Here is a 26,455-nt window from a genome sequence, read left to right as displayed (position 1 = left end):
GAGGAGATCAGATATTAGATCAACCACTAGCCTAAGGAAGGGGAAAAACAGTTAAAAAACATTAAAACATATAGAGAAAATGGGACTCCAAGCTCTTGCTTCAGGTCTTAAAAATCCACAGGTGTTTCTGTCCATCCCTCTACTGTGAGAGGACAACTCAACACTTAATGCTAAGGGTCTAAAGGATGTACAGCTGTCAAGACGTTGCTACTGAGAAAAGGAAACAGACAACAAAATTAAATTATTTGCAAAGAAGATGCTGATGTCAGAACAATGGACTGACCACCCCAAAGTCCAGACCTAAATGTGTTTGGGATTACTTGGTTGAAGAGCAGGAAAAAGCAACCAACTTCTAAGACTGAACTTTGTAGGGTGAAAGAATATCTGTGCACATTTCTTTGAAAAACTGAAAGCAAGTTTCACAAAAAGAATGGAAGCAGTAGTAAAGGCAAAAGTTGGACACACTAAATACAGAAAAATGAAGTATATTTAGATGTTGAGGCTTCTGTGTTATTTTCTGTTAAATATAAATTTCTGCTTTTTTCCATATGCTGAAAATGAATATGTGTCAGAGAAACATAGAGCACACGGTCATTTAGAGTTGGATGATTAAAAGTCTGCACTGTATCTCAATCTTCTCATCTCAGGGTCAGTTTTAACATGCGGTCTCCAACAGTGACGACACACTGTAGAAACACTCTGCACACAGGTATGATGATCATTACACTGCAGCTATGCACATAAGCCTACTGTACATCAAGATTCACTGGGGTAGCAAAATCCTGAAGTCTATTTATGGGCAAAATCTCAGAATAGGGTCAAAGACTTGAGCGGCCAGCATGTGTATATAAAGCAGCAATTTACTGCAGTGGATTTAGAAACATAATAAGGGTCATGCTCAAAAGATACCACCAATGCCAAAAGATCAAGCTAAAATGGAAAACAAATGCAGTTCCCACAGCACAGTCACCACCCAGCTAATAATTTCTGACCACTTGCTATATTTTGAGCCCACGTCCTCAAAGTATGGAGATTCTTATCCCTGACTTCAGTACATGTACTATGGATGCAAGAGGTTATAAGTGAGCAGTGTAATATATTAAGTGAATAAAGTTCAACAGTTTAACCCCTAAACTACAAGCTTCTATCCACTCTCATTACTTCATGAGTACATTAGTTTCAAAGCAGTTGCTGATTAATTTAACTAATTAAATTAATTAATCTAACTACAAGAATAATAATTGAATTGGTTCAAAGAGTTAATAACCAAATAACAAGCCTGAGGTTCAAAAACTAATAACTGAATAATAAGCCTGCAGTTTAAGGGCTTAAAAAGACACCCCACCTTTTTCTCTGAGTCTTTCGTCCTCTTCCCATTGTGTTGCTGGGGCAGCTGGTGGTGCTCCCGAAGACTCTTCTCCGTGCCAAACAGCTTCTTGGCCCACTCATCCTTCTGTGCATGGAGCCGGTGAGGCTGGGAGGCGATTTCGCCTGCAGCACGGTACCGATCAGCCGGAATCTTACTCATGGGGGGCGGGAGGGTGCTGCAGTTAGCGCTGGACCAGCCGTCAGTTGACTCGGCGTAGGACTCCTGGTCACTGCTGTGGCCGTGCCTCCAGTCTCTCAGGACGTGAACAGGCAGCCAGCGCTGTCCTGTCCCTGCCCCTGCTGACTTCTTGCCATGGGGGGGGTAATGATGGCGTGTCGGGAGGCCGGACATGTCCAGCCTGGAGGCGTGGCTTAAGTGCCTGCTTGAAAGAGAGGACGGGTCTCCATGTGAGTGTGGGTGTGGCTGAGAGTGTTCTGGGAACTGCTCGTGTCTGTAGCCGTTACGGTGGGATACAGGAGGTGGAGGAGGAGAGAGACCACCCTGAGCGCCGGGGTTACGGGCAGTCTGAGGAGTTTCCCATAATCCAGTGGGCACATGGCGGGCAGGGTTAGCACCCAGGTCCACCAGAAGGACACGGTTGTTCTTTTCCTCAGGCAGGAAGTTGCCTATGCCACTGTCGCTGTTGCTGCTGGTGCTGTTGTTCTGTTGAGCATCCAGGTCTCCATCCAGGAAAGCTCGTGCCCGCATCCCCTCAATAGACTCGCCCATGTCCCGGTAAAGCACGGACACAAACTGCAGCAGAGGCTGGGAGGTAGGGGGGAACTCCAGACAGCCACCCGTGTCCGGATCCGGAGTGCAATTGAAGCCGAAGCGGTGGGCCACCCCCTGGTGTATCTTGTGGTGACAAAGCTCTGGATCCACAATGAAGACGTGGCAGGAGGTCCGCAAGCCCTGGTCTTCCTCACTGTTCCGACTCATGCTGTGGTCATCAGTGGCCTGCATGGTGACCAAGCCGAAGAAGCGGCGGTCGTCTGGGCACACGGCACTGAAGGCCAACTTTTCGGCTGGGTAGGCGGCCAGAACGGCACCACGCTCGTTGCATAGCCGCACACAGTCATGCATAACCTTGAGGAGGACCAATGAGTGAATCTTCTGTTCAGCTCGCAGGCGCCGCATGCAGCCCCGGATGGCCTGCAGGTAAGAACGGGAGAATGCAGTAACAATAGAACATTACTGTATACAAACAAATAAACATAAATCCATTTTACTATTAAAAAATATATATTATTATTAATAGATTATATAAAGAATACTATGAACAAAATTATGTGGATATTTTTAATTTCAGTAGTTGTTGTGTAATTGTTCAGATGCAATTAACAAAAGTATTGTTGATAATTACTAATTCCTGATTATAAAAATAATACCTTGTGGGTGTCAGTTCATAGTTTCTTCTTTTTCTTCATCTTTTTTTCCTTTTCTTTATCTTATCATTACAGCACATCTTCCTTCTTAGTCTTACATAATCATACACAATTTTCAGCTGGAAAAGCTCTATTTTTATTTTGCATATGCTGGCTGTTCACTGTTTTCAGGCTTATCACAATGTTTACTTTACTTTATTGACCCTACAGGGGGAAACATTTTACAACTGGGAGCAGCACAGCATCACCAGCGCCGAGTGAGGCAGTGGCAGGTCAAGTGCCTTGCCCAAGGGCGCAACTAGGAATAACCAAGTAGTCCTAGGATTTGAACCCACAACCTTGCAGTTGCTGGCTCACCTCTTCTACCACTAGGCTACCAGCCACCCCAGTGTGGCTATCCACAATAAGGTAAAATCCACATCATATGACAATGGCATATCAATATTCAGACGCCTACCTGCAGACTGTCACTCTCCAGGTTTGCGCTGGTGGACGCCAACTCAATAGACCCCAGGTAGCCCACGATCATGCCTACGTTGAGGATGCCCTCAAAATCATCCTGCCGCTCTGCTTCAAACACATCTATGAACACAGAGTCGTCGTGCAGCACTCGGGCCATCTCCTCCTCGGATAGGAGGTTGGGGTCATTTCTGCATGCGTCAGCATCGCCGAATGAGACGTCTGGTTCAGAGAGTGGCCTGCGTTTGGAGCGGGATGCGCAGGCCACTGCCTTCTCTGAGCTGCTGGAAGAGTGGCTGGAGCTCTCGAAAATCATGTTGAAGATTCCACCAGACTGCATTTCAGCTACTACCCGCTCCGCCCGGTTTATGCCCAGAGTCTTGGAGTCCACCTTGGGCCGGAGCCAGTGGCTTTTATGGTCATGGAAGCCCAGCTCCTCGTCACTGGAGCAAGAGTCCAGCTGCCCCCCACCACCATGCTGCTTGCCCTCAGCAATGACCAGGTGCAGCACGCCTGAGCAGCGGCCAATCAGTTTGACCACGTCTTCGTGGGATGCTTTGGACACATTGATGTCATTGACGCTGAGGATCTGGTCGCCGGCGCGAAGGCCTACGTAGTCAGCTGGGCTACCCTTCAGAACGCAGCTCAGCACGCAGGGGGACTGGCCTGAGAGGGTGAAGCCATATCCCGCCCTGCCTCTGGCCACTTCCACCCCTCTAACACGACCAGGCAGCTGCCCATTTGCACGCCGCCTGCCTGTCTCAGACGGTCTAAACATCTTTACCTTGTTTTTGCCTTCGTTCGCTTGTGGCTGTCAGGGCCTTCACAAATGCAGAGCCAGTGGGCTAAATGTAACACTCAGGTGAGATCATTCTCTCTGCTCTAGTACCTTTCTGTGCAACATCATCCTGACGTGAGCTTGACGAAGGTTCACACTTTCTGCAAAAAGAGAGAGGCAAAACTCAGGCAATGAGTTACGTGAGGTCATCAGATAAAATATTGCATGATAAGCAATTTAGATTGTAAGAAATATATGTGTACAGTCAATGATGTCATTACGACAGTACTGTAGTAGTGCATGGAAACCTGATGCTTGGGGCACACAAACATAATAACCCTTCTGCTTTCAGCCTTATCAAAAATAGCCTGTGTATAAATTGAGCACAAATTATCACTACATGCCCAATCTCTCTGCCAGTACACTATATTTGTAAGGCCTCCTTGTTAACCCCACTAAGTACAGGAGTGTGCCTCAGAACTGTTCCAAATAAACTGTATTTGTACTCCACATTAAGAAGTTATATTAAGAATCCCATTTTTAAGCAAGCATGTTAAGTATACTTTCTTCAAGAATACTTTCTAAATCACTTTGTCTATAGCAGTGGTCACTGATGCTGGTCCTGAAGATCTAGCTTCCTATAGAGTCTAGGTCCAACTACAATCTGCAACACCACCTAAGTAACGTCTTCAGAAGTCCTTGATTGGCTAGATCAGATGAAAAAGGGCAGCAGGCTTTTAAACTACACTCTTCAGGAAAGCAGATCTCCAAAAGGAGGTTTGGTGACCACTCGTCTGATCTCACTGCTGCCTAGGGGAAGAACGGCAAAGGTTAAGATCTCTTTTCCAATTTTTCGTTCCTTTGAGTCTGCCGATGTAAATAAAAAATTTGATAAACATTTGTAAAATGTAGAAATTGGAACTAAATCCACCTGGATTAGCATTACAGAAGAAATCAGAAATATAAGATTTATTTCTGTAGTTACAGATGCTGTAGAATGAATAAAATACAGACATTTCAACACAGTAACCCCGCATCACCTAAACATTCTGCCTTTCCAGAGTGCACCAAATATTAAAATATTAGTTCAATCTAATCTTCAGTCCAAAGCCAATCATTTTTTAAAACAAATATCTGCCGAGACAGATATGACTCTGATATCATCATACGCCCTTATTTTAAAGCACAGCAGAAACAAAACCGTACCAACAAATGCTCACACGCACAACAAACAAGGTTTTTTTTTCTTTCTTTCTTTTTGGAGCAACAGCAAAAAAGAAAATGAATTAGAGTAATTATTATTACTGTTGTCAATATTATTATAACTATTATTATCATTATCATTATTAACATCAATAGTTATAAAATAATATTAACTAACTAGAAAAGTGCATTTTATGAAGAAAATGCAGAGTAATCTTTCTGCTTAAGGTAGCTATGATGGTGCTATGCAGTTGCTATAGTTTTGCAGCTGGTTACTAAGGTGTTGCAGGGTCATTTTACGGTATCACAGGTGACTGTTAAGGTGTTGCTAGGCGGTTCCTATGGTATCTCAGGTGGATGCTAGAGTGTTGCTAAGCAGCTGCTATGGTATTCCAGCTGGTCGCTAGGGTGTTGCTAGGTTGTTGCTATGGTATTCCAGGTGGTAGCTGCTGGTTGCTAGGTAGCTGCTAGGATGTTGCTAGGCAGTTGCTAAAGTATGACAGATGGCTGCTAGGGTGTTGCTTTAAAGTTGCTTTGGTATCTCGAAGGGCTGCTAAAGTGTCACTAAGCAGCTGATGTGGTATCTCAGGTGGTTGCTATGGTATCCTAGGTGGTTGCTAGGTGGTTGCTATAATATCCCACAAGGAATGGAATTGTACCATCGTGATATAAGCTGGGTACACAAACTTCTGCACCCCATTCATCTCTATGAGAAAAAAAATCGTAATTTAACGATAACTGAACGAAAACCGTATGTCCGCTCAAAAAGCTACACACCGTTCCCTATCAGACCGAACATTTCCTAGTTGGAACCGTGTCGATATTTAAAACCTGCAGGATGAGTTAGCGGACAAAAATCCATCACCAGAAGAAGGAGCAGGAGAAGGAGGAGGAGAAGGAGAAGGAGGATAATAATAATAATAATAATAATAATAATAATAATAATAATAATAATATACCGTTGGTTGTCATCATGATCACTGACTGTTGTGAATGTAATATACTGGGAGTACGTTTTACGGTGTAGCCGAAGCCTCATGGCATCCTGACTGCAGAAGTGTCTCGGAAAAAAGCGACCTTACAGTATCAGTGTCATAATTTAAGGTCGGCAGCGGGATCTTCAAGTCGCCGTGATGCCGTTTACGCTCCTTTCTTAAACCCACAGCGCGCAGCCGCTGCTGATCCGCTCACTCTCACGTTTAACTGCAGCTCATAAACTTTCCTTCATTGTTCGTCGGCTTTTGCCTCTGGATGCGATGCGCCCTCATTCACTCTTGCTACGCGGTTCCGTCCCGCCTCCGCGCTCCCATTGGACAAAGAGTAACAAGTCACTACCTGTAACCATGACAACGGATATGTCAACAGACAAAGGGCACCGGCTATTGGTCTGTGTCTGTGTCAATCATCTTAAGAACTCGTCCCAGTTCGGGAATCCAGTTTGATTGAGACTGGCTAGTTGGCTCGGAATCCAAAGTATTCCACAGGTGTCGAAAACTTCAAAACTTTCCCATTTACGAAACAAACGAAGTTCAATACATCACTACAACATGTGGTGCGTTACTTAAGACGTCACTAGCCATAGCCATGTACTCATTCATTCCGTCACAGCAATAATTATTCGTAGACATTAGCTTGAACGCTAACGAGGCTGCTAACCCGTATTGTTTTCTAAGGGAACAGCTGGTTGGTGCGAGTAACGGTGTTGAATTTTCAGCGCCACAAAAGATACAGTTACAAATGACAAACACCGACATGCTACTTTAGGCTAAGCAGATAAAACGTTCTTGATTTAGTAATAAGAAAAAGCTGTGAGACATTGACATGCTGGGCTAAACTTAACCAGCTATATATTTTTTCTTTTCCCCCGTAAAACCAAAGACTGGAATGACCAGGCTAGCTAAAATTAGCAATTTGTTAAACGTTTCACGGAGGCTAAACTGCAACTTACCAGTGAGTTTATAAGGTCCTTTACCTTGTTAACAGAGACACACGGATTCCGTTATTCGGTCCTTGTAATAAACGTGTCATCCGCCGTTGCACAATTTGACTGCATGGTAACTTAGTCTTCCTGCTGGAGTAAACAAAAGAAGGCCAACCAGCTGGTGTAAGGATGGAGGAGGTGTGTGTGCTTCCCAAGTTTTTTTTAAGGGGGGACCACTGCTGTAGCCCTTCTTTTGGTCACATGACTTCATGGCCTTCGACTGTACAAACACACTGGCAGTACAAGAACAAGAACATCCAAATCACAATAAAAGAGTCTGCCAATACTTTTCTGGAGGAAAAAAGGGGATTCCAATAATTGAACATCAGGCTAAAGAGGTTCATTTAGTTGGATGCAGGTGCAGAACTGGGACGAGGGCTACTGATCTCAGATCAGGTTAACAGAGCTGCAGACACTGTTAGAGTCACTGACTAATAATCAACCGTTCACGACATAACTTCAGTCTATATAGAGACCTGTCTGTACTACATTTTAGTCCAACACTGCCAGCACGGCCACACACACGGGGGCTTTGTCTGCCCGTCAGCCTCTCATTTTCAAGACTAACAGATCTTGCCTCTTTCTTGGCTGGCCTGAGATTCCCCCCTGATCTGCTGAGACTGTTAACACCCTGCTAAGTGTTTGAGAGGATTATCACTACACACTGTCCCAAACAGTCGTCTAAAACCGTTGGCTGCTACTGATATGAAAGGAGCTGGCACTTTTAAGTGTCCACATGGAAAACTGAATAAGCCTCACCTTTTAGAAACAAGAGTTTGACGTGAAAGTTTCAAATTTTACCCTTCGCTACTCAGTCCACATATGGAACTTAAGCTGCAAAAATAGACAATTTTAAATGCACTGTTTTTGTGATGCCAAGAAAAGCAACAGACAAATATCCACCCATTCATTGTACAGCAGATTAGCTATGCCCATTCACACTGAAGTTATGAGGAGTATTTCAGCCTGCTTTTTAAACAGGGCACAATACAGGGCAGCCGATCAGAACAGAGCTCATTTACATATAGCAGTTTTAAGGAAACATTAAGAAAAACAGCTTGTTTAATCCTGTATGATCAGAAGAAAATGGAAAATGGTCTTATTAAAAATGAATTATGTTTTTGGTACATTAAACTGCACAAATATCAGTAAAATGCCAGAAGAATGCAGGAAATGGGCCCATTAAAACACACAGAAGTGCAGCTGTCCAGTTTAAATTATGGTCATAATGAAAATTAAAATAAAAAATTAAAATAATAGAAAATACAAAAGTACTGGAAAAAAAAAGCAAAAAAGTTTGCAAAATAACTGAAAACTCAGGCAAGGGTACAAAGGAAATACAAACGAACAAAAAAACGTTTTTAAACATTTTATTCTTCATTTTATTACTACATTATAATCTTTCCAGTAATTTTATATTAAAATAAGCCATTACATTAAATACAACGACTTTGTCTTCATTCGACTGCATCAAGCCTGCAGAAGTAAGTTGGAATACTTAAAGCAGAAACAGCAGGTGTTCAGGAGGCTCCAGTGCAAGACTATCACAGCCTCCTACACTGCTGTTCTGAACTGAGTACACACACTTACACATCCGCCAACCTTCCCTACCAGACGTGCACTGATGGGGCAGAAAGTCCATCTACTGTCCCCACATACTGATTGATCTATGCCTCAATTACAATGAAAAAATGGATCTTCAGATCATTACTGAAGGAACTTAAGCAGGGGAAGGATGCAGGGTGGGGGGACTGGAAAATAGAAAAAAAAGTGAGGGAAAATAAAAGAAAGCGCATCCTGTATTCTCAGGGCTTGAGCTCAGCGATGTGCTAAATCCATCAAAGCAGCCCACTAATTCTTGAAATAGGCTGTGAAGTCTTACGAGTTGCTGATTTTAACACCTAGATAAAGGCGTTTGAGTCATTCCAGCTTCGACTCTTTTGGGTTTTTGCAATCCTTCAAGCTTTTGCATCTTAAAAGTAGCTACCAAACAACACAGGAGTTAAAAGTTTATTGTGTAAATGCAGAATTTGGAGCACCGTCGACGCCAAAAGAATGCTTTTACAATTGAGAAACCTCTGAGTGCATGAAGAAACATCGACCGAGTGTGTCTATACAAGGGTACACTTCAACTGTGAAAATGTCAAAGGCTGGATATCTCTGCCTCTCTACACCACTAAAACATCGCAGACAGCACTGGATATTAGTTCATATTTAATATACCTAAAGCTATGACTGTAATGCAACAAGACAGACAAACTCTGTTGCCATATTAGAGCCAATAAGCATGCCGGGGTACCTAAAGACAACCTGCCCAATTTCTTCCAAGTTTTTCATTGGTCATTATACTTAAGCCGACCACAAAAAAAGTGGCCCCCCCCTCCACTGTAGTTTTGACATCACGTGAAAATACCGATTTAATATTGAAAGCAGACAACAGCATGCTGCAGGCTTAAATATACAAGATGTTGCCAGGTTGTTGACTAAGGCTTCTATTTACAGTGAAGTGATGTCTATGCAGTCAAAGCAAATATAACATGATTGTTCATTCCAGGCCTTTAAAGAGTGAATAGCTGTCAGTTTCTGTAATTCAACTGCGTCTCTCTACATGGAGAAACCCTGAAGCACTGACGCGGTGTGTCATCTTCATAGTGTGTAGTAGTTTGCACACATTCAGTAACTGTGGTCTTCATGCCATCTTTTCTTTTGGTGGCTATCCTCATGCACCACAGAGTTTTGGAAGTTTAACACAAATATTTTTCTTTTCTTTTTACATAAATTTTACATTATTTAGACACTCAACATAAAAGACAGACTTCCAGTTGTGACTCTACATCAATAATCACGTTACATCCTGAGCATTAAAAGAAATCAAAACAAACTAACAAACCATTATGAAGGTGTAACTAGATTACATTAAACCAATGTAAATTCATGTGCAGTAGTTTCAGATGCTGTCTTGAAGTACTGATTTTTTTACCTGCCATGAATTAAAACAACACCAAGCACTATGGCTATTTCAAACCCTTTCCTAGAGGGCTTATAAATGAGAAGCAAGTATCTTATTTTAATTTTAAAAAATAAACATTAAAATTAAAAAGACAGCTGGACTTAAGAGAATAGTAAACTTCGCACTAGCCAATTCTATTATTTGCAACATAAAACAAAACAGAATCATCTAGCACATTATGTTTTAAATACATGGAAATAATTTCATCTTCTCATTTCAACATGGCTTAAGTAGCTCCCTCACATAAGGGAGAGTTACATAAAGTCAGTTTGCAATTAAAGTTATCAATTTTCTCCAAGTGCTAAAAGTCAGAAAGGGCGAACTGATGCATTGTTTGTGCAAAAGGAATGACTTAAGAGCAAGGAGGGAAAAAAATGTTTTGCTTCTAGGGCGGGAAGAGGCGAGTTTAGAGAAAATAGAAAGAAATGGTGGGGTGAGGTCGAGAACCACAATCAGATATGATACATCCAACTTGCGTGCGCTAGTTCCAAGCTGAACAGTAAACACCTTAAATAGTGAACTTTCCTGAAATATGTTTACCATTACATGTGGATATGGTGACGTCTGACTGGGGAGTCCATCTATGTGTTGGCTTTGCTGTTGTGGGATAGTTAAGCGAGTGACAACACTAAAAGAGTTGAAAAGTTGCAAGGCTGGAAAAATCGGATCCTGAATGTATACTGGTGTAAAAGAGGCTGTGTACTTTTTTCACTGTGAGTAGTGCAGTGTTTCTGATCACCATGTAAAATTACTTGCTTGCTTGCCAGTGTGAATGACCTGCTGTTTTATCTCCATATCAGCTATCTGACATTCCGTCTAACTGAATTTCATATGCTGTGTGTTAACGTCTCTGAGATCAGACCAGTTGCGCTCCATTGTCAATTTCCTTACAGATGCTGAGCCTGAAAGTCAACTTTGAACAGAATGCACGAAAGACTCTGCTCCTATAACAGCGATATTCCTCGGTAGCATCTTTTAAAGCTGACCATTCCAGTTTTTTTTTTCCAAATGCATTATGGGATCTAGCATCTTGAGGATGCAATAACTTTGAACTGATTGAAATCCTACCATTTCTTGCATCAGCCAACTATGATGGGGTCTTGTGTTTATTTATTTATTTTTAATGGTCAACATCACAGTAGACTGCCTAGGTCCCCATTCAACTCCTGGTATGATGCGGCCATGTCTCATAATAGGGCCTTTTAGAGTACTATAGACTGTATAAGCTCTGTATTATGGTCAGTCTAAAAGTGATATAGCTCGAAGTGATCACCGTGGCTGAATTAATATGGTGTATCTTGTTCAGATCTAAGCTAGTATAGCATTATGGTCTGTCTCACAGCGACACATCTTGGTAGAATTATTCTGGCATGTCTCAGAGTGATGTGTCCTGGTGGATGCTCTGCAGACAGCACAGTAGCTGATGATAAGGGCTACCAGGCGATGCCACCATCTCAAAAACAGACTGGAAGGACCTGCGATCCAACTCCTCGTCAATCTGATGTCGGTAGAAGTCCATGGCAACCAGACAGAACAGGCTAACGTCCACGGTGTCTGACTTGCCCATGCGACTGATCACATGAGGCAGGCTGAAAGAGAAGAGAGGAATTAAGGAGAACAAAATAGGTAGAGAACGGGAAAAAACAGAGAAGAGGAACAAAGAAAGCTTGGTTTTGGATCTATATGCCTGGTGTTTGAAACGGACACCAATGGAGTGCTGCTTCCAGCACAGTACTTTCTGGCGTGTAGTAAAGTGATACAAGCAGAGAATACTAACAAAAGGCATTGTGTTTAATGTTTGTGGGTATGTTTAAGGATACAGGGCAGAGATCCACTGGCTAGTGGAGGCACTGACAAAGAAGCAGGATAGGCTCCACATTGCCATGGCAACAGGTGTTCTCTGTGTGAAGTTGGAAAGAGAGAGTAGCACCCAGTCTCGCACCATGGAGGACTGGCCTGTGGCATGAAGTGTCTGAAACACCTGGAACAAGGAACACAAATTATAATCAATGTCTATGCTAAGGTAATATGTCTCTTACTGTGAAAACATTGCAACTTACTGTTAATAAATCGCTATTTTGAAAAATGATCGGAATCCTCAAACACTTATTTCAGAATTATAGAATAACTAGTAGTAACCCATATCTCTGCAGGTTTTGATGTCATTCTCCATTTGTATTCACCATATTTCACCCAAACCCATGAGTTTCTCTCAGCACAGAAGTAGTGAAGTAGTGAACTATTTCAATTACTTAGTTTATGGCAAAAATAACAAATAGAGGCTCTGCTGACAAAGTCCTTCTTTGTTATTTAACCACATTAACCTTCCTCAAGAAAAAAGCAAGTTTACTGGCTTGTTGACATGAAATCAAAGCAACAAAATCAAAACACTGCTAGAAGAACATGAAATCTAATAAACTTTTGAATTGACAGCAATTCTTGGTATAAAGAACAAACGCAAAACATAATCCACCTTATAAACCACTGTTGCCATGAACTGTGGATAAGGCTGTTGATTGGACAGGAACTCTCCAATGACTTTGTTCATGACGTCCTGCGGCGGGAAAAAGTCATCTAGGAACTGTGGCAGGATGCGAGACACCACCCTTGCTTCACAAGGAAAACCTTTTCGGATCCTGCATTTGGAGGACAATATATTAACAAGCTAGTCTCCAAATTCATCTGATCAGACTTCTAAACTACAAACAAAAAATGACCAAAATTAACCTGAATGTTTCACTGAAGAACTCTATTAACAGTACATTAATATCTTGATCAGACATGCTCAAATGTTACCTGTCGAAGAGAACAGAGACACGCTCCATGGCAACAATAACCGACTCGCTGTCAGGAGCTGTGGGATCTGCATCAGCCGGGCGACCAGGACTCCCTTTCTCCTTCCCTGCAGAAGGAAGGCAAAATGGCCATCAGTTTCGGCAAACACGACGCAAAGTAACATCTAGCCTTCTACTCATCTAATAAAATAGTAGGAAACTTCATTTAAACAATTCCAAAGTACTGTGCATCTTCCTCTTATTCTTCAAAGCTCAGAAGCAGATCTCATACGGAAAACAAAATATTATATATACACAGCTTCTCTTTACGGAACCTCATCATCAAAGATCAACAGTGTGTGTGTAGGTGTGCTGTGCATTAGTAAGGCTTGTTAGTATGAGGGAGGGGGCTGTTCTGCAGGTGCTGGTTAGTAAAAGGGTCAGTGGGGGAAAAGGTGAGCTGAAATGTGTCCTGCCTTCCTCTCCAGGCACACCTGTGTACATGCAGGTGAGCATGAGACCCAGGGCGGCCATGGCGCGGTGCGGACTAGGCATGTTCACGCGATCCACGCTCAGCTTCACCAGTGTCTCTGCGTCCATCCGTGACAGCTGTTCAGACAGAAGCAAACGCTCCAGACCTCGCAGTGTGCAGTGGTAGATCACTGATGGAGTGGCTTCCTCACTGGCAGAGAGCATTACACCACACAGCTGCAGAAATGAAAGAGACAAAGAGAACACAAAGAAAGACATGAAGAAAGACAAAAGAAATGAAATGTAACATGGAGCAAAACATTAAAAACAGAAACACGTAGATGATTTTTCAAAACAGAGATAAAAAAATAATTCAGAGTGGTCTGGTAGGAAATGTGCCATTCTAGGAACATCACAACATCTACAATTCAAAGCTGTTTTATTTGCTATCCAGATCGCCCAGTGAAACCACATATCTTGTAATGTTGATAATGTTGAGTAGTGGTAAATCTGGGGGGTAAAAAAAAAGTTTTCACTGGGTAATAACACCATGTGTTTGAATCTTCACCATGAATGTGTTTTTGAAAATACATTTTAGGACACAACTTTGTCGCAAAACTGTCGCAAAACTATCGTAAAACAACGTCTGAGACATCACCCAACATACTCATAACCATTTCATGGAATAGCTTTCTGTAAGGTAGGTTTCAGAGGCACTTTGGACACCTTATCACCACCACCACTCTGACCAATTCTGAATTGGAAAGTTTCTCTGGAATGCCGCATTTGACATCAAACCACTCTGAATAACTGTTTACATCCTAACTTCCTAACTTGAACTATGCAGAAATTCTGAATAATCAGTGAAATTCCCTTTTAAACACCCTTACCTGGATGACCCCTGCATTGAACTCTGACCCCACATCCAGTGGGTAGTTCTCCATCATGTAGAATGCCACAGCACACATCACCAACACATGCTGCTGATTATGCAGGTTCACACAGCTGAAACACAACACACAAACACACACAAATTTGTTAGTCTTGCACACACTCAGTCATATTTCATTATCTTCTGCCAGCTGTAAGTCTTCTTGGCTCTCAGTGAGACACCATTTCTTAGAGCTAATGAGGAGCTGATAGCCAAGTAGCGTGGCTCAGCATGCAGCGGGCTCTGCCATCAGCTTTTACCACTGGGGGCTAAAAATCTTAAGAAAGCCATGTCAGCGTGAGGTCTTTTATCTGGAGTGGAACACTAACTGCTTACCATTTCTGTCTTATCTCATATTCTCTCATATGTGACACACACTCTTCTACGTGACTACTGATGTATTATCAAGCTGCAGAACTGCAGCTGTGTTCCGCTCTGATGGCTGTAAGATTAGAAAGACAGTGATTATCATTACTCACTGTGAGATAAAAATGAATGGTAGACATTTGCTGACAGCAGGTAAAACCTGAGGTGGGTGTGGAACAATGACATTTAACAGTATGCATTAACTGGACAGTGGTTGGTGTAAGAAACTCTGAGATTAGCCATTACATATTCAGTGCATCTGAAAATGTTGAGTGTTTCGTTAGTCATTGGGTGTTGGCTCTAAAGCTGGCAGTGCGTATTCACTTAAGTGGGTATGAGTTGGTGTGGCAGGTTAGTGTTTGTGTACATACACTGTGAATCCACAAGCATCTGGACAATTTCTTGTCAAACATTTGTTTTAAAATCTAGAGCACTAATAAGAAGTTTATCCCAGCCTTTGCTACAGTAACAGCCTCTTCTCTTCTAGGAAGGTTTTCCAGTTGATGTTGCAATGATGCAGTGGAAATATGGGTTAAAGAGCCATTCCACTCATTCTAAACGTAGGCAATAGTGTCCCATCACTCCAGAGAATGCAATTACACAGCTGGGGAGCTTTATACTCCTTTGATTTGCACCAATCCTAGATTTGTATGTGGCTGCTTCAGAGCATTCCCTCTACAAACAATGCTTTTCTATGGAGAACACATGGCTTTGTGGTTGGACAGTACAGCGGATATGAGCTTGTGCATGTTAGTCAATGAGAGATGGTTCTAAGGTTGCAGAGTATGTATTCACTGAAAACAAGTTGGTGTGTGCACATATACAGTAAATGTGTCACTTACTGGGCGATGGCCCGAAGATTAGACAGTACATATTCGCTGACGGTGGGTATGAGTTGGCGCGCAGTGTCATCCAAAAGGTCACACTCCAGCACGTACAGAACTCCATGCAGTGCTCCAATTCGACTAGGCAAATGAGTGCTCCGCAGCGTCGTCTCCAGCAGCCGACACACAGGCTCTGCTGTCACCTTATCCTAAACCACACCGACATAGGTATTTTTACAAATCCTGAAATTAGCCAGCGTTCACCAATTCCTTCTTACACGCCTACACACATATACGCACTCACACCCACCATGCCCAGCACAGCGGCTGCTTTGCAAATAGCAGGGACAAGGTACTGGTTGAGAATCTCATCCTCTGGTGGATGGACCTTCTGCAGCTCCATCAGGGTGGAGAACATCATATCAAACTGATTTCTCTCCGTAAACAGATCAGACACCGCCAACAGCTGAGAAGGGATAGAGGTTTAAAAGGAAAAGAATTAAACAGAGAGCACAAAAGAGATGAAAGGACAAAATAAAATAACAGTACAAACAGTAATACACTGAGAGAGCACCCTTTTATTTATTTAATTCCCAGTCTTTAATTTAATTTATTTATTTTATTTAATTAATTTATTTATTTAATTTGTTTATTTATTTATTTGATTTCAAGCGGCAATTTTCAGCATCAGGGAAAAAAGCAGAAAACATTTTAACAGAAAATTACACAGAAGCCTCAACAACTAAATATAAATTTTTTTTTTTTTTAAGTTTTTTATTTAGTGTCCACACTTTGCCTTTATTACAGCTTTCATTCTTTTCAGAGACTTGTCTGAAAAGAACACAAAAGTTTAGTCTAAGTTGGTTGCATTTTTTGCTTCTCATGAAACGAGTAATCCCAGCTAAAAATTTAGACTAATCAGTCCACAAAACCTTACTCTACATCTCAGATGTCCAGTTTCTGTGTTCTAGTGCATTTTTTTTCTCCGTTTTCTTTACTCAGTAACAATTTCTTGACAGCTACATGTCCTTTCAAAGCCACAGCATTGTCTTCTCATAGTGGAAGGATGGACAGAAACACCTGTCCCTGTGTATTTTTTGTAAACTGGAGCAGGTGTTTCATCTCAAAGATGAAAGCTTTCAGTACAGTTTATGTGATGGTGACAGTTTCTTTGGTCCATCAGGCTTTGCATGAGTACTATTTTCTCTCTCTCTTAATATTTATAACTCCAGTTTTGGAAACTAGATATAGTATAAACTAAATCCAATCTCCTCAGAAATATCATCTTTAGCCATTTTAGATGCACATGAGAAGGAAATTTGCAAGACAGCTAAGGTGTGCTAGGGTAGTTTGTGTGAATGCTAAATGTCTCTTTTAAGGGTGGAGAAATTAAATACTGATAGATTCATTTTATAATTAGTGTTGGAGGCCTTTGCGTAATTTTTACAGAATGTCCCTGCTAAAGAAAAATTAATAATTAGACTGGAAATTAAATAAACGAAAAGGCTGGTCTGCATTTTGCACTGAAAATGCACTCTTATCAAAACTCACATACTTACCGAACGCACCACCTCACTGATAAGCACTACAGGTGTTTTTCTATTGCTGGGACTGCCAGGGAGGATCCACTGGCTATAGAGCTCCAGGAGGAACTGGGAGCAGGAGTGAATGTCTACTCCAGCTCGGTGTTTCCTTAAGAGAAGATAAGACAGACAGCACTGGGGTCAGTCTGCAGAAATTCCATCTACGAACTTAATACTATGTTAAGTGCACTGATCCTACCATTACTATTGTGTGAGTTATGTGGTACAGTACCAGCATACAACAACAAGATCACTGTATTGGATGGGAGTGGAGGGGCAGGTCTGATCTATTAGTGGGTGGGATTTTAGATCATTTAATTGATGTAAAATATAATACTTTTATAATTTTCATTAATTACTGAAATAATATTCGGCTGCAGTCCTACAATATTAAGTCTGTATGGCATTAATGTAATTTGATTCTTTTATTACTACACAATATGTCTGTGGTAGTTGTATCTAGTGCATCAGGATGTAATTCAACTTTGTTGTACCACAATACATATATACATACAATGTAACACACATACAATAAACACTATACAATACAACATACAATTACAACATTTAGTAGAGGAGAATCATGAAAAATTACATCTGTGAGTCTTACAAAGGCTATGAAATCAATGAATAAAACACATACATAATTGTTAGCCAGATCTAAATGTCTCTAATTGTGGCAAAGAGCTAGATTAACAGCATAGTCAAACGATCGACTGGCAAAATAAGCGGACTGATATGAAGCTGTATGTGACTTAAGATGGGTAAGAATAATATGCTCAAATGCCTTCAAAGAAACAAAAACAAGTGCTTTGGGTCTAAAATCATTCAGTGAGGTGGTTTTAGCACCTGTTTGCACAGGGATGATAACTGATTCTTTAAAACATTGTGGCAGAACACCCTGACTCAGAGAGATGTTAAATATATCTGTAAACAATGAGGCTGGTTGACAAGCTCAATATTCTAATTCAGCAGGGCAAAGCTTATATGGTCCAGGTGATTTTTTGGGGGGGATTTTGTACATTAAGAACAGATCTAACCACCTTCAGTAATGACAATTGGTGGTGAAAGGGACACACAACTAGGCACAATGAAAGGTGGACTCTTAATATCACGCATGAAACAGATTAAATTTGTTTGGTAGGTCCACATCGTTATCTGGTATAGACAGAGACCTTACTTTATAATTGGGCATCAAACTTCACTTTCCCAAAATGATCTAGCATCATTACCTTTCACCTTCTCCTTCAATCGCTTTGCATAGTTCATCTTTGTCTTATTGCAGAACACAATTCACACTTCGCTGCCTTATACTGATCTAAATAAGTTATTGGTACTTCAATGAATAAATCCATATACATTGTACAAGCTACAAATAATTGTGTAGGTGTGTATACATAGCTTTACCTGGAGTTAATAGGAGATGTTGGTGGCGAGGAAGGTGCTGGAGCATCTGTTTCATCTTCCTCATCTTCACCCCACTCTTCCTCCCTCAGAGGAGTGATATTATTCCCCAACCACACAGAGTGAATGGACACCTACAGTGGTAATACAAACAAAATCTGCATGAACAGACAGTATAGACTATGAAAGAAGTCAAATCTAAATCAGATGTACAACAGTTTTGGGGGGTGTAGTTTTTGGACTCTCTAACCTGGCCTAGTTTATAGTCCATGTTGCCCATCTCTCGCTCAGTGTTGATCTGAAGGAGGAGCTTCTCATGGCTGATCAGAGTGCCTGCACAAATAAATTCACAAAATTCTTAACAGGAAAAAGTAAGAGTGATTTCTAGATGGCCTTCCCTAATGGAGAGCATGAGTGTGCGTGGTTGCACATGTGCACATCACCTGCAGATGAAGATGACAACGACGGTACTGGGTCCCAGGCTTGGTAAGGGAAGTGTGTGGCTATGTTGTCTCTCTTGGACACCATGGCTTGAATCTCCCTCTCAACCACACCTCTGATCACACTCAGCTTACGCCCAAACCTGCAACACAATTTTATTATTTCATTATGAATACTTTTAACATGTGTTCAGCTCACTGTTTACACTCTCACTTCAATTCAGTTCACTATAATATACCAACAAGAGTGGCTGGGACCACTATCTTTTCATTCAGCTGCCACTCTAAATTGCCAGGGATAAACCATTTGTTAAATATTCAAGCATTAAAAAACACTTTAAAATGTTTAAATGTCTACTTTACAAATAGGTTTAGCTTTAAAAGACTGAAGTGAGAAGTGTAAACGTTTTGCTTACTTTTAAAAACACTAAGTTGCTCTATAATATTATATAACATATAATATACGTAAATGCACCTGGTGTCAAGAGCTTTGAGGCTCTTGTTGCGTGGCTGCTGCTCCAGGCAGCTGACTGCAGGGTTCCCAGCTGCAGGCAGAGTCATGGCGCTCAGCACCAGTGAGGTGATGGCCTGCACGGCTAAAACATTTATCTGAGTCCTCTCCAGATCCTCCTGTTACACAAACATACAGACACAAAACAACAAATAGTGAAAACAAACTATAAGTTGTTAATGAAAAAAAGTAATTCTTCATATTCCATAAATTGAAACACTGCCCTTACCTCTTGCTGGCTCTCCTCTTCTTGGTCCATAGTGATTGGCTGGGTGACCAGCACCCCTAATAGAGTGGCCCAGGTCTCCTCAAACTGAGTCCTGCTGCTCCAACCTGCAGCACACGCATGACATTACAAAACATGATTCTGATAAACACAAGATGTTAGGCCATAGACTCATGTCTGTCTGTCTCATACCCAAAGTGTTAATGCGGTAAAGGAATTCTCTGAAGATGTCTTTCTCCTGGAGGAACTCAACAGGAATCTCAGGCAGTGCTGTCCCAAACTCCCCACCACGTCTGGGGGACCAGCCCAGCTTCCAGACCTGACACACAAACGCATATACACACAGCCAAACAGAAATGTATTACAAATACACACATGTATGCACACATGGACAGATACACACACACCAGGCATGCAAAGAAACAGATAATCACAGACAGGGACACAAACTAGGGCTAGGAAAATATCATTGATAACAGTCATAAAATTGATAGACAGAATCTATGTATGAGTGTGCTGCTCTCAAATCTGTGATCTGAAACTCTAGTCCTGGTTTCACACACAACAGTGCATAGATGTAATTGAGATCTGCTATGTAAGGAAAATGCTAAGTTAATGTTTACTCACTGCAAGGACTTTTTACAAATAAAAACAGCAGCTGCAATTTTTTTTAACACTCTTAAACTTCTACATCAAGTGCTGAGTTCCAAAAGTGTGACATGCAAGAGTGGAAGGGGGGTTGCGGTTTGAGGCTCTGATTGAGCTCAGAGCTCCAAGGGCTAAAAGAAGAATAAACTAGAGAAGCCATGAGCTCTAAAGTAAGACAGCATTTAACAATTTTTCAAATTTGCTTATCGTCCCAGCCCTAACACGCACACACACACAAGGACGGAGGCACTCACCAGTGGTGGGACCCGTGTGTAGCTGTTAACCAGAGGCAGCCTAGCCAGGCTGATTATGACATTCCGAAGGGTAGGGGTAAGGAATGCTGGGATATTGCTGTTTCTGTGGTGACCAAGAGCGAGAACACACTGCAGGCTTTCCACCAGCTCAGCCATAATCTCACAACACCGCTGCTCACGTATATCTGAAATACACATGCAATCATCAATGAATCAAAAAAGTAAATAAAAGGGAGCTCTACTGGCACATGCTTCCATATGTTTGTGCAAGTGTGCATGTCTCTGTGCGCAAAACTCACTGTCTGGTGCAGAGTCCACCTGGTCCTCCTCAGAGTCACGGTCTGAGCGTGATTTCTTCTCAGGCCTCACAAGTTGGTCACCAGGACCGACTGCGACTGCATTAGGCAGAAAATTCAATCATATTCGATTCAAATCAGTGTGTAACCAGTTACGTTATCTGAGGGCAAAAACATCCACCTTCCTACATGTACACACACCTGAGTAAATGAGCAGCTGAATGCAGTGGATAATGGAGCAGGTGTGTGTGAGGTAGGCACGAGAGGCAAAGTGTGTCCAGACTGTGGGCTGCTGAAGAGCCAGACACAAGCAGGACACGCTGATCTGCACATCCACACTGAGAGGTAGCCGGTCCTGCAGCAACCGCCATGCCACAAGCTACAGAGAAAGAAAAGTGATAGAAAGAGAGAGAAAAGAGGGCAGATATTAGTCTAGAAAAGCAAGCAAAATGCAAAAACAAATGTTTAGATACAATTGGACAAAAAAAAAAACCTTCTCATGTCAGTTCAGAAATCTATTAATTTATAAAGACACTCATAAAAGCATAAGTGCTATGGCAGCGTGTATGACTGACCTCTATGGCAAGGGTGCTGAAGGAGGTGATGAGGTGTTCTGCAGCAGGAGGGATCTGCAGAGGAGAGGGCAGTTTTGGCAGAGCCAGTAGGTACTGACTCAACGCCCCACAAACACTCACCACTGTCTGATAGAAGCCAGGCTCTCCTGTAACGCACATACACACACACACACACACACACACACACACACACACACACACACACACAGTTGTAACGGCTGTCTGCGTTAACAAGTAATAGTATATACAAGGGGTCAACTGATTATCGGCCAGTTATTTCGATTTTATCTGATAATCGGCTTTGGCATTTTATCTTGTTTTCTTCTAGACAAAAGATTTTAGGTGATGCATGTGCATTTGTAAAAACCATGACATTAGAGGCAAAGAATGATAAAATGTACTTTGACAATGTACTTTTGACTTTGAGTGACAATTTGTCCTCAAAAAGGACAGATACAACAGTTTCTAGTGACATTTTTATTTTAATTGTAGACGGACTAAGCACCAGTTTACATAAGAGCCAGTAAAATGCTGTTTTCAAGGGGAGTTTGTTATATTGGAAAATCAAGTTTCCAGTAGGCACCGTTTGAACGCCCTTCAAAGTTGCAAGATGAAGTCTGGTAAAATCAAAATTTTTAATGCAAAGAGTTCAGCAACACTATTGTCATCATAGCATGCCAGTTAGCTAATAAACTAAAACACCCATTTCACAACCTCAGTGTTCCGTTTACCTTTTACATAAACCACATGAACCCCGAAATCGGGTGAATGAGAAAACTACCACCCCATTTGGACTAAACGAGTTTTTCCACCCTTGTCACTAAGTAAAAGTAATGAACTGGCTCAGGTAAATGTAGCGAACCCTGACAGAAATAAAATGGCAAAAAATAATTTTCTGTGCCTCCCTCATTTGTGAGAAACGCAGGTAACATGCTGTTGTATCCAAGACATGCGGAGGATGAATAGTGCAACTGTTTGGCAAAACCTTTTGTCACTGTTTCTATGCACACCACTACATCGGCAGATTTCAGAGTCTACACAAGTTGTTGTTTCACTGCACAAGCCCACTGTAGCCAAACAAACACGACTCTTTTTATGTAGTGCAAAACCTGCCCAAAACAGCCCAATTACTTGGTGAGAGTAAGCGTATTGTTCATGGGAGTGCAGTGTGCAGACTCAAGCATTTTTTCTGGTTTGGTCACATTCTACCATCAGTAGTAAGTAAATATGGATGGAGTGTCTTAAGACTAGGCCTGGGCAATATCTAAAAATAATTAGCACAATATTTTCCTGTTGAAAAAAAAAATTGCAATTATTTATTATATTGCCCCCTCCACCTTTCTGACATGCCCCACCCCTGTAAAGTGTATATGCTTTTTTTGGACATTAACGGTTTGATTAACAATTGATATAACCAATTAAATAATATAACAGTGAGGAACCCAACATCTTTTGAAGACTACTTGACCTGTCGTTTTAATATATGTCAGCATGTACATGTGCATTCATGTGCTTCTTCTGGTGCAGATTTACAGCGACTTGCATGCTAACAGCACTTTACAAGACAAGGCGTTTCCATTATTATAGCGGTGTTCATAATTCAACTAACAAACGGGAAACGTAAGCTGTACAGAAAATACTGCAAATTTTACTCAGTAAGAAGCATGCAGCAAAGACAGTGGGGAACTGCTCTACCATCTTTTTTTTTGTTATAACAGTAAAAGTGAAAAAAAAACATTTGGGTACATACCATTTAGTTTCATTTATTATCTTTTTCTGATCCTGTTTTCCCGGTTGTAGACTTAGAACTTTTTCTACAGGGCTGGAGCTAACTTATCTAGCTGCTCTAGGGTAAATACCCAGTCAATTTAGCTTGATTGTTTTACACACTGAAGTAAGCTACAGTTCCTAAGCATTAATTTCCGGTTCCATCCACAAAAGCTAAACTTAATGTAAAGTAAAACAAGTAGAAGGTAAACAACTGCACGGTAGGTAAAGCACATACACACAAACACAGAAAAAAACTGACTATTGGCGCACACACATCTTAACGTGAGCCCTAATTTCCCAGCATGTTTACAAGTTGTTTAACGGTATTGGTCCTCTCTAATTTAAGTAAGTTAATAAGTTTTTTTCCCCAAAATGGTAATTATCACCTTTTACACATCACCAACAAGTTACTTTTCCATGACCAACAATATCCATTTATACCAGGCCTACTTTAGACTTTAGAATGACAGCCTGAGCACTTGCTTTACCACTAATAGCATTAAATATGTAGAGAAACAGACTCAAGACTTAATGAACCTCTACAAAAAGACTGAGAGTAACATTAGAGGGATTTTACTGCAAGCTATATACAAGTGTTTAGGGCACTTCTTAGCTTGAATCAAACCTGTCATATGGGAGCTTGAGTTTGTTTATGTGCATGGTTATGGAGAGCTATTTATTTAATTACATATTTCTTATATGCATCATTGTAAAGAGCTATTTAATAGTTCATTATTTTTACAAATTTAGAGGTCATTTAAACCATATTGTCTTCTCATAATTTACAAATGTAAACAAACTACTTTATGGCTATCAGCCCCATACATTTTATCAGTCTCTTTGTCCACCAATAATCAATACTGGTAAAGGCCCAGAAACACATATTGGGCGACTCCTAGTATATACATCTAAAACACACATGAAACAATGTAATATATAAGCTAATGATCACTCAGATCTCACTGTTTTTCTGGTGTAAGATGCTGAGATGTTTTTAAGATTAAGCAAAATTATAAACCAAATGGATTACAGAAACTTGCTATTTTTAATAGGTGCACTAAAAACAAAGTCCTGTGCAAACACAGCGTACAACTCAATATCTATGCAGTATAAATTCGTTTTTCAATCACATGCTGCAAGTTGCTAAGGCCTTGCAAGCTAACAGGCTAATATGTTGCCAGTTGCTAAAACTCACCATATACACCACTGAGTGCATTCCCGTAGGAGGAGTCCATGCTGGCTTGGGAGGAGAGCAAGAGGGGCTGATGAGGGGAGGGAAGGAGCGCCGTGATGCTGGCCAACTGTTCAAATGTCACATGTAGGGCGGTCTCAAAAAGAACTGCCCCCTGATCTCTGCACAGCCTCTGCAGGCCAACACTCAAACATGGAGCTAACAGACACATGTTAAAGTCCTGGGAGGTAGAGACAAACACACAAATTATAAGCATGCACGAATGGTAATACAGGCAGTTTATATGCCAATGTGTTTGCACGTCAGTGAAGCAAAACATTTATTATAATTTATTATGTCTAACAAACGTGGATGTGAGAAAGACCATAGAGAACAGAGAAAGAAAAAAAGGGCAAGTGCATGTATGGTGTTGAATACCTTGCAGGACATGATGGCCTTTAGGTCAGCCTGGGGTAGTTTGGTGAGCAGGTCTGTGGTCTCGTAGAGTGCTCCTTCGCCTTTCAAACAACACTGGGATTTCACCAGAGCAACATACCACTCCTATGATATGTAATCACACAGAAAACACAAGAGGGTTAAAATAACAATCTAAAATAACAAATAAATAAATACATAAAAATAAACAGAGAATAAGCAACACAACTTTTAACCCTCATGCAGCACTTGCACAATGTTGAAAAAAGCACTGTTACATGCCACTTAGGAGAACTGTTGCAGCAATGGTGAATTACGCAGCCATGTAAAAGTTGTAGTGGTGATGGCATTAGAGAGCACACACACGCAAATGTTTCTTAAACATAATGAAGCGCTTTCTTCAGAAAGTTAAGCTTTCACTATACAGGCCCTTATGTCTGGATTTTAGCAGCAACCATTCAGCATTTATTTTTGCAGAAAAATCAACATCTGGTTAATTTCAGCATTGCGGCCAATGGCAAAAGCTTGGAAAACTGAACTCTTGATGGAAGAGTTGCTAGATGCCTGCAGTACACTGTCACTGTTGCAGCTGAAGCTTCTGTCGCTGCTCCAATGAAAAATATGGAACATCTAGTTTGCTGTTGTCCTTCTACCATCATAATGCAAACATGCATTAGAGTTTATCACCAATAATAACAGAAGCTTGCTGTAATTTCTCACTTATTTTTCACTTATAGCTCATTGAAACAAGTTGAAATGTTCATTCAAAAGCATGGAATCTGAACTTCCACTTTATATCACTCTTGTGCTGTGAAGTAGAAATGGAAATGTTTTATATAAACAGAAAAAAGTGACTCAAATCCGTCAATATAGAACGCAACTTGAATGTAAAAGTAAATAATTACTCACAATTTATTGCACAACTACAATTATGCAATTTAGTATAGCACAGCGGCAGCAATAACTCTTTAACCTCACCTTACTTGCTACAACATTCTCAGGGGGAGGGGGTGGGTCCCCATCCAGTGGGTGTGAGGTAATGGGAGGGGAGGGGCTTGCGGTTTCCTCAGCAACAGTGGCTCGGAACCTGTCCAGCAGGGAGTAGAACCTCTGATGCCTTTTGGGGAGGAGAGACAAAAAATGATAAAAAAGATCAATCAGCAACAAACCTTTCACTTCGGCCAGCTAACTGTAAATCTCACTACAATAAAAGAGCACTCAAATACACTAAAACACTAAACACTGGCATGACCTCACAAGACACTGAAAACAGAATAAAGCAGGAAATGAGACGCTTGCTGTGAGCAACTCTACCTCTGAGCTAGGCCACTCGTCTGGAGGTATTCTTGGATCCTGTCCAGCTCCTCCACTGGCAGCTGAGCTATACTATTCTACACAGGATAAAGAGAGAAGGAAATTCGTTTTCATACATACATATGCCATGTTTTCACTATTGAATCTGAACAGCAAACAACTCGCAAGCTTGCTATCTGCTGTCCATGTATCTGCATTTCCATTTATCTCGCTACAGTTTTTCTATGACTAATCAAATCATTACACTCATTAAGTTTTAGTGTATTCCTCTTCCACA

The 26,455-nt window shown here is 41.2% G+C and overlaps 2 protein-coding genes across 9 annotated transcripts in view; both read right to left on the bottom strand.

Moving 5' to 3' along the window:
• Positions 1 to 7,317, bottom strand: part of rgs12b (regulator of G protein signaling 12b) — an 89,604-nt gene extending 82,287 nt beyond the window's left edge. For 3 of the 4 annotated variants that reach the window (XM_036574821.1, XM_036574823.1, XM_036574824.1), the window contains exons 1-3: positions 7,143 to 7,317; positions 3,212 to 4,152; positions 1,346 to 2,521 (exon numbers count right to left, since the gene is read on the bottom strand). In XM_036574821.1, the coding sequence (XP_036430714.1) occupies positions 1,346 to 2,521; positions 3,212 to 3,991 (1,956 nt within the window). In that variant the 5' untranslated portion in view covers positions 3,992 to 4,152; positions 7,143 to 7,317. The remainder of the gene's footprint in view (positions 1 to 1,345; positions 2,522 to 3,211; positions 4,153 to 7,142) is intronic. The other variant, XM_036574822.1, reaches the window with a different exon arrangement.
• Positions 7,318 to 8,529: 1,212 nt separating this feature from the next.
• htt (huntingtin) overlaps positions 8,530 to 26,455 on the bottom strand; it is a 49,584-nt gene continuing 31,658 nt past the window's right edge. For 3 of the 5 annotated variants that reach the window (XM_036574817.1, XM_036574815.1, XM_036574819.1), the window contains 23 exons: positions 26,179 to 26,255; positions 25,843 to 25,981; positions 24,868 to 24,990; positions 24,454 to 24,670; positions 21,489 to 21,634; positions 21,115 to 21,292; positions 20,917 to 21,012; positions 20,618 to 20,802; positions 19,908 to 20,034; positions 19,719 to 19,822; positions 19,454 to 19,608; positions 18,982 to 19,121; positions 18,789 to 18,871; positions 18,542 to 18,672; positions 17,111 to 17,243; positions 15,862 to 16,017; positions 15,570 to 15,760; positions 14,321 to 14,435; positions 13,436 to 13,667; positions 12,982 to 13,087; positions 12,659 to 12,821; positions 12,006 to 12,166; positions 8,530 to 11,774 (listed from right to left, as the gene is read on the bottom strand). In XM_036574817.1, coding sequence (XP_036430710.1) covers positions 11,561 to 11,774; positions 12,006 to 12,166; positions 12,659 to 12,821; positions 12,982 to 13,087; positions 13,436 to 13,667; positions 14,321 to 14,435; positions 15,570 to 15,760; positions 15,862 to 16,017; positions 17,111 to 17,243; positions 18,542 to 18,672; positions 18,789 to 18,871; positions 18,982 to 19,121; positions 19,454 to 19,608; positions 19,719 to 19,822; positions 19,908 to 20,034; positions 20,618 to 20,802; positions 20,917 to 21,012; positions 21,115 to 21,292; positions 21,489 to 21,634; positions 24,454 to 24,670; positions 24,868 to 24,990; positions 25,843 to 25,981; positions 26,179 to 26,255 — 3,372 coding nt within the window. In that variant the 3' untranslated portion in view covers positions 8,530 to 11,560. The remainder of the gene's footprint in view (positions 11,775 to 12,005; positions 12,167 to 12,658; positions 12,822 to 12,981; positions 13,088 to 13,435; positions 13,668 to 14,320; positions 14,436 to 15,569; positions 15,761 to 15,861; positions 16,018 to 17,110; positions 17,244 to 18,541; positions 18,673 to 18,788; positions 18,872 to 18,981; positions 19,122 to 19,453; positions 19,609 to 19,718; positions 19,823 to 19,907; positions 20,035 to 20,617; positions 20,803 to 20,916; positions 21,013 to 21,114; positions 21,293 to 21,488; positions 21,635 to 24,453; positions 24,671 to 24,867; positions 24,991 to 25,842; positions 25,982 to 26,178; positions 26,256 to 26,455) is intronic. The other 2 variants (XM_036574820.1, XM_036574818.1) reach the window with 1 other exon arrangement.

The sequence above is a fragment of the Colossoma macropomum genome, unplaced genomic scaffold (genome assembly GCF_904425465.1).
Source record: "Colossoma macropomum unplaced genomic scaffold, Colossoma_macropomum, whole genome shotgun sequence".
NCBI classification, from domain to species: domain Eukaryota; kingdom Metazoa; phylum Chordata; class Actinopteri; order Characiformes; family Serrasalmidae; genus Colossoma; species Colossoma macropomum.
This window is presented reverse-complemented; position numbering and strand designations above follow the sequence as displayed.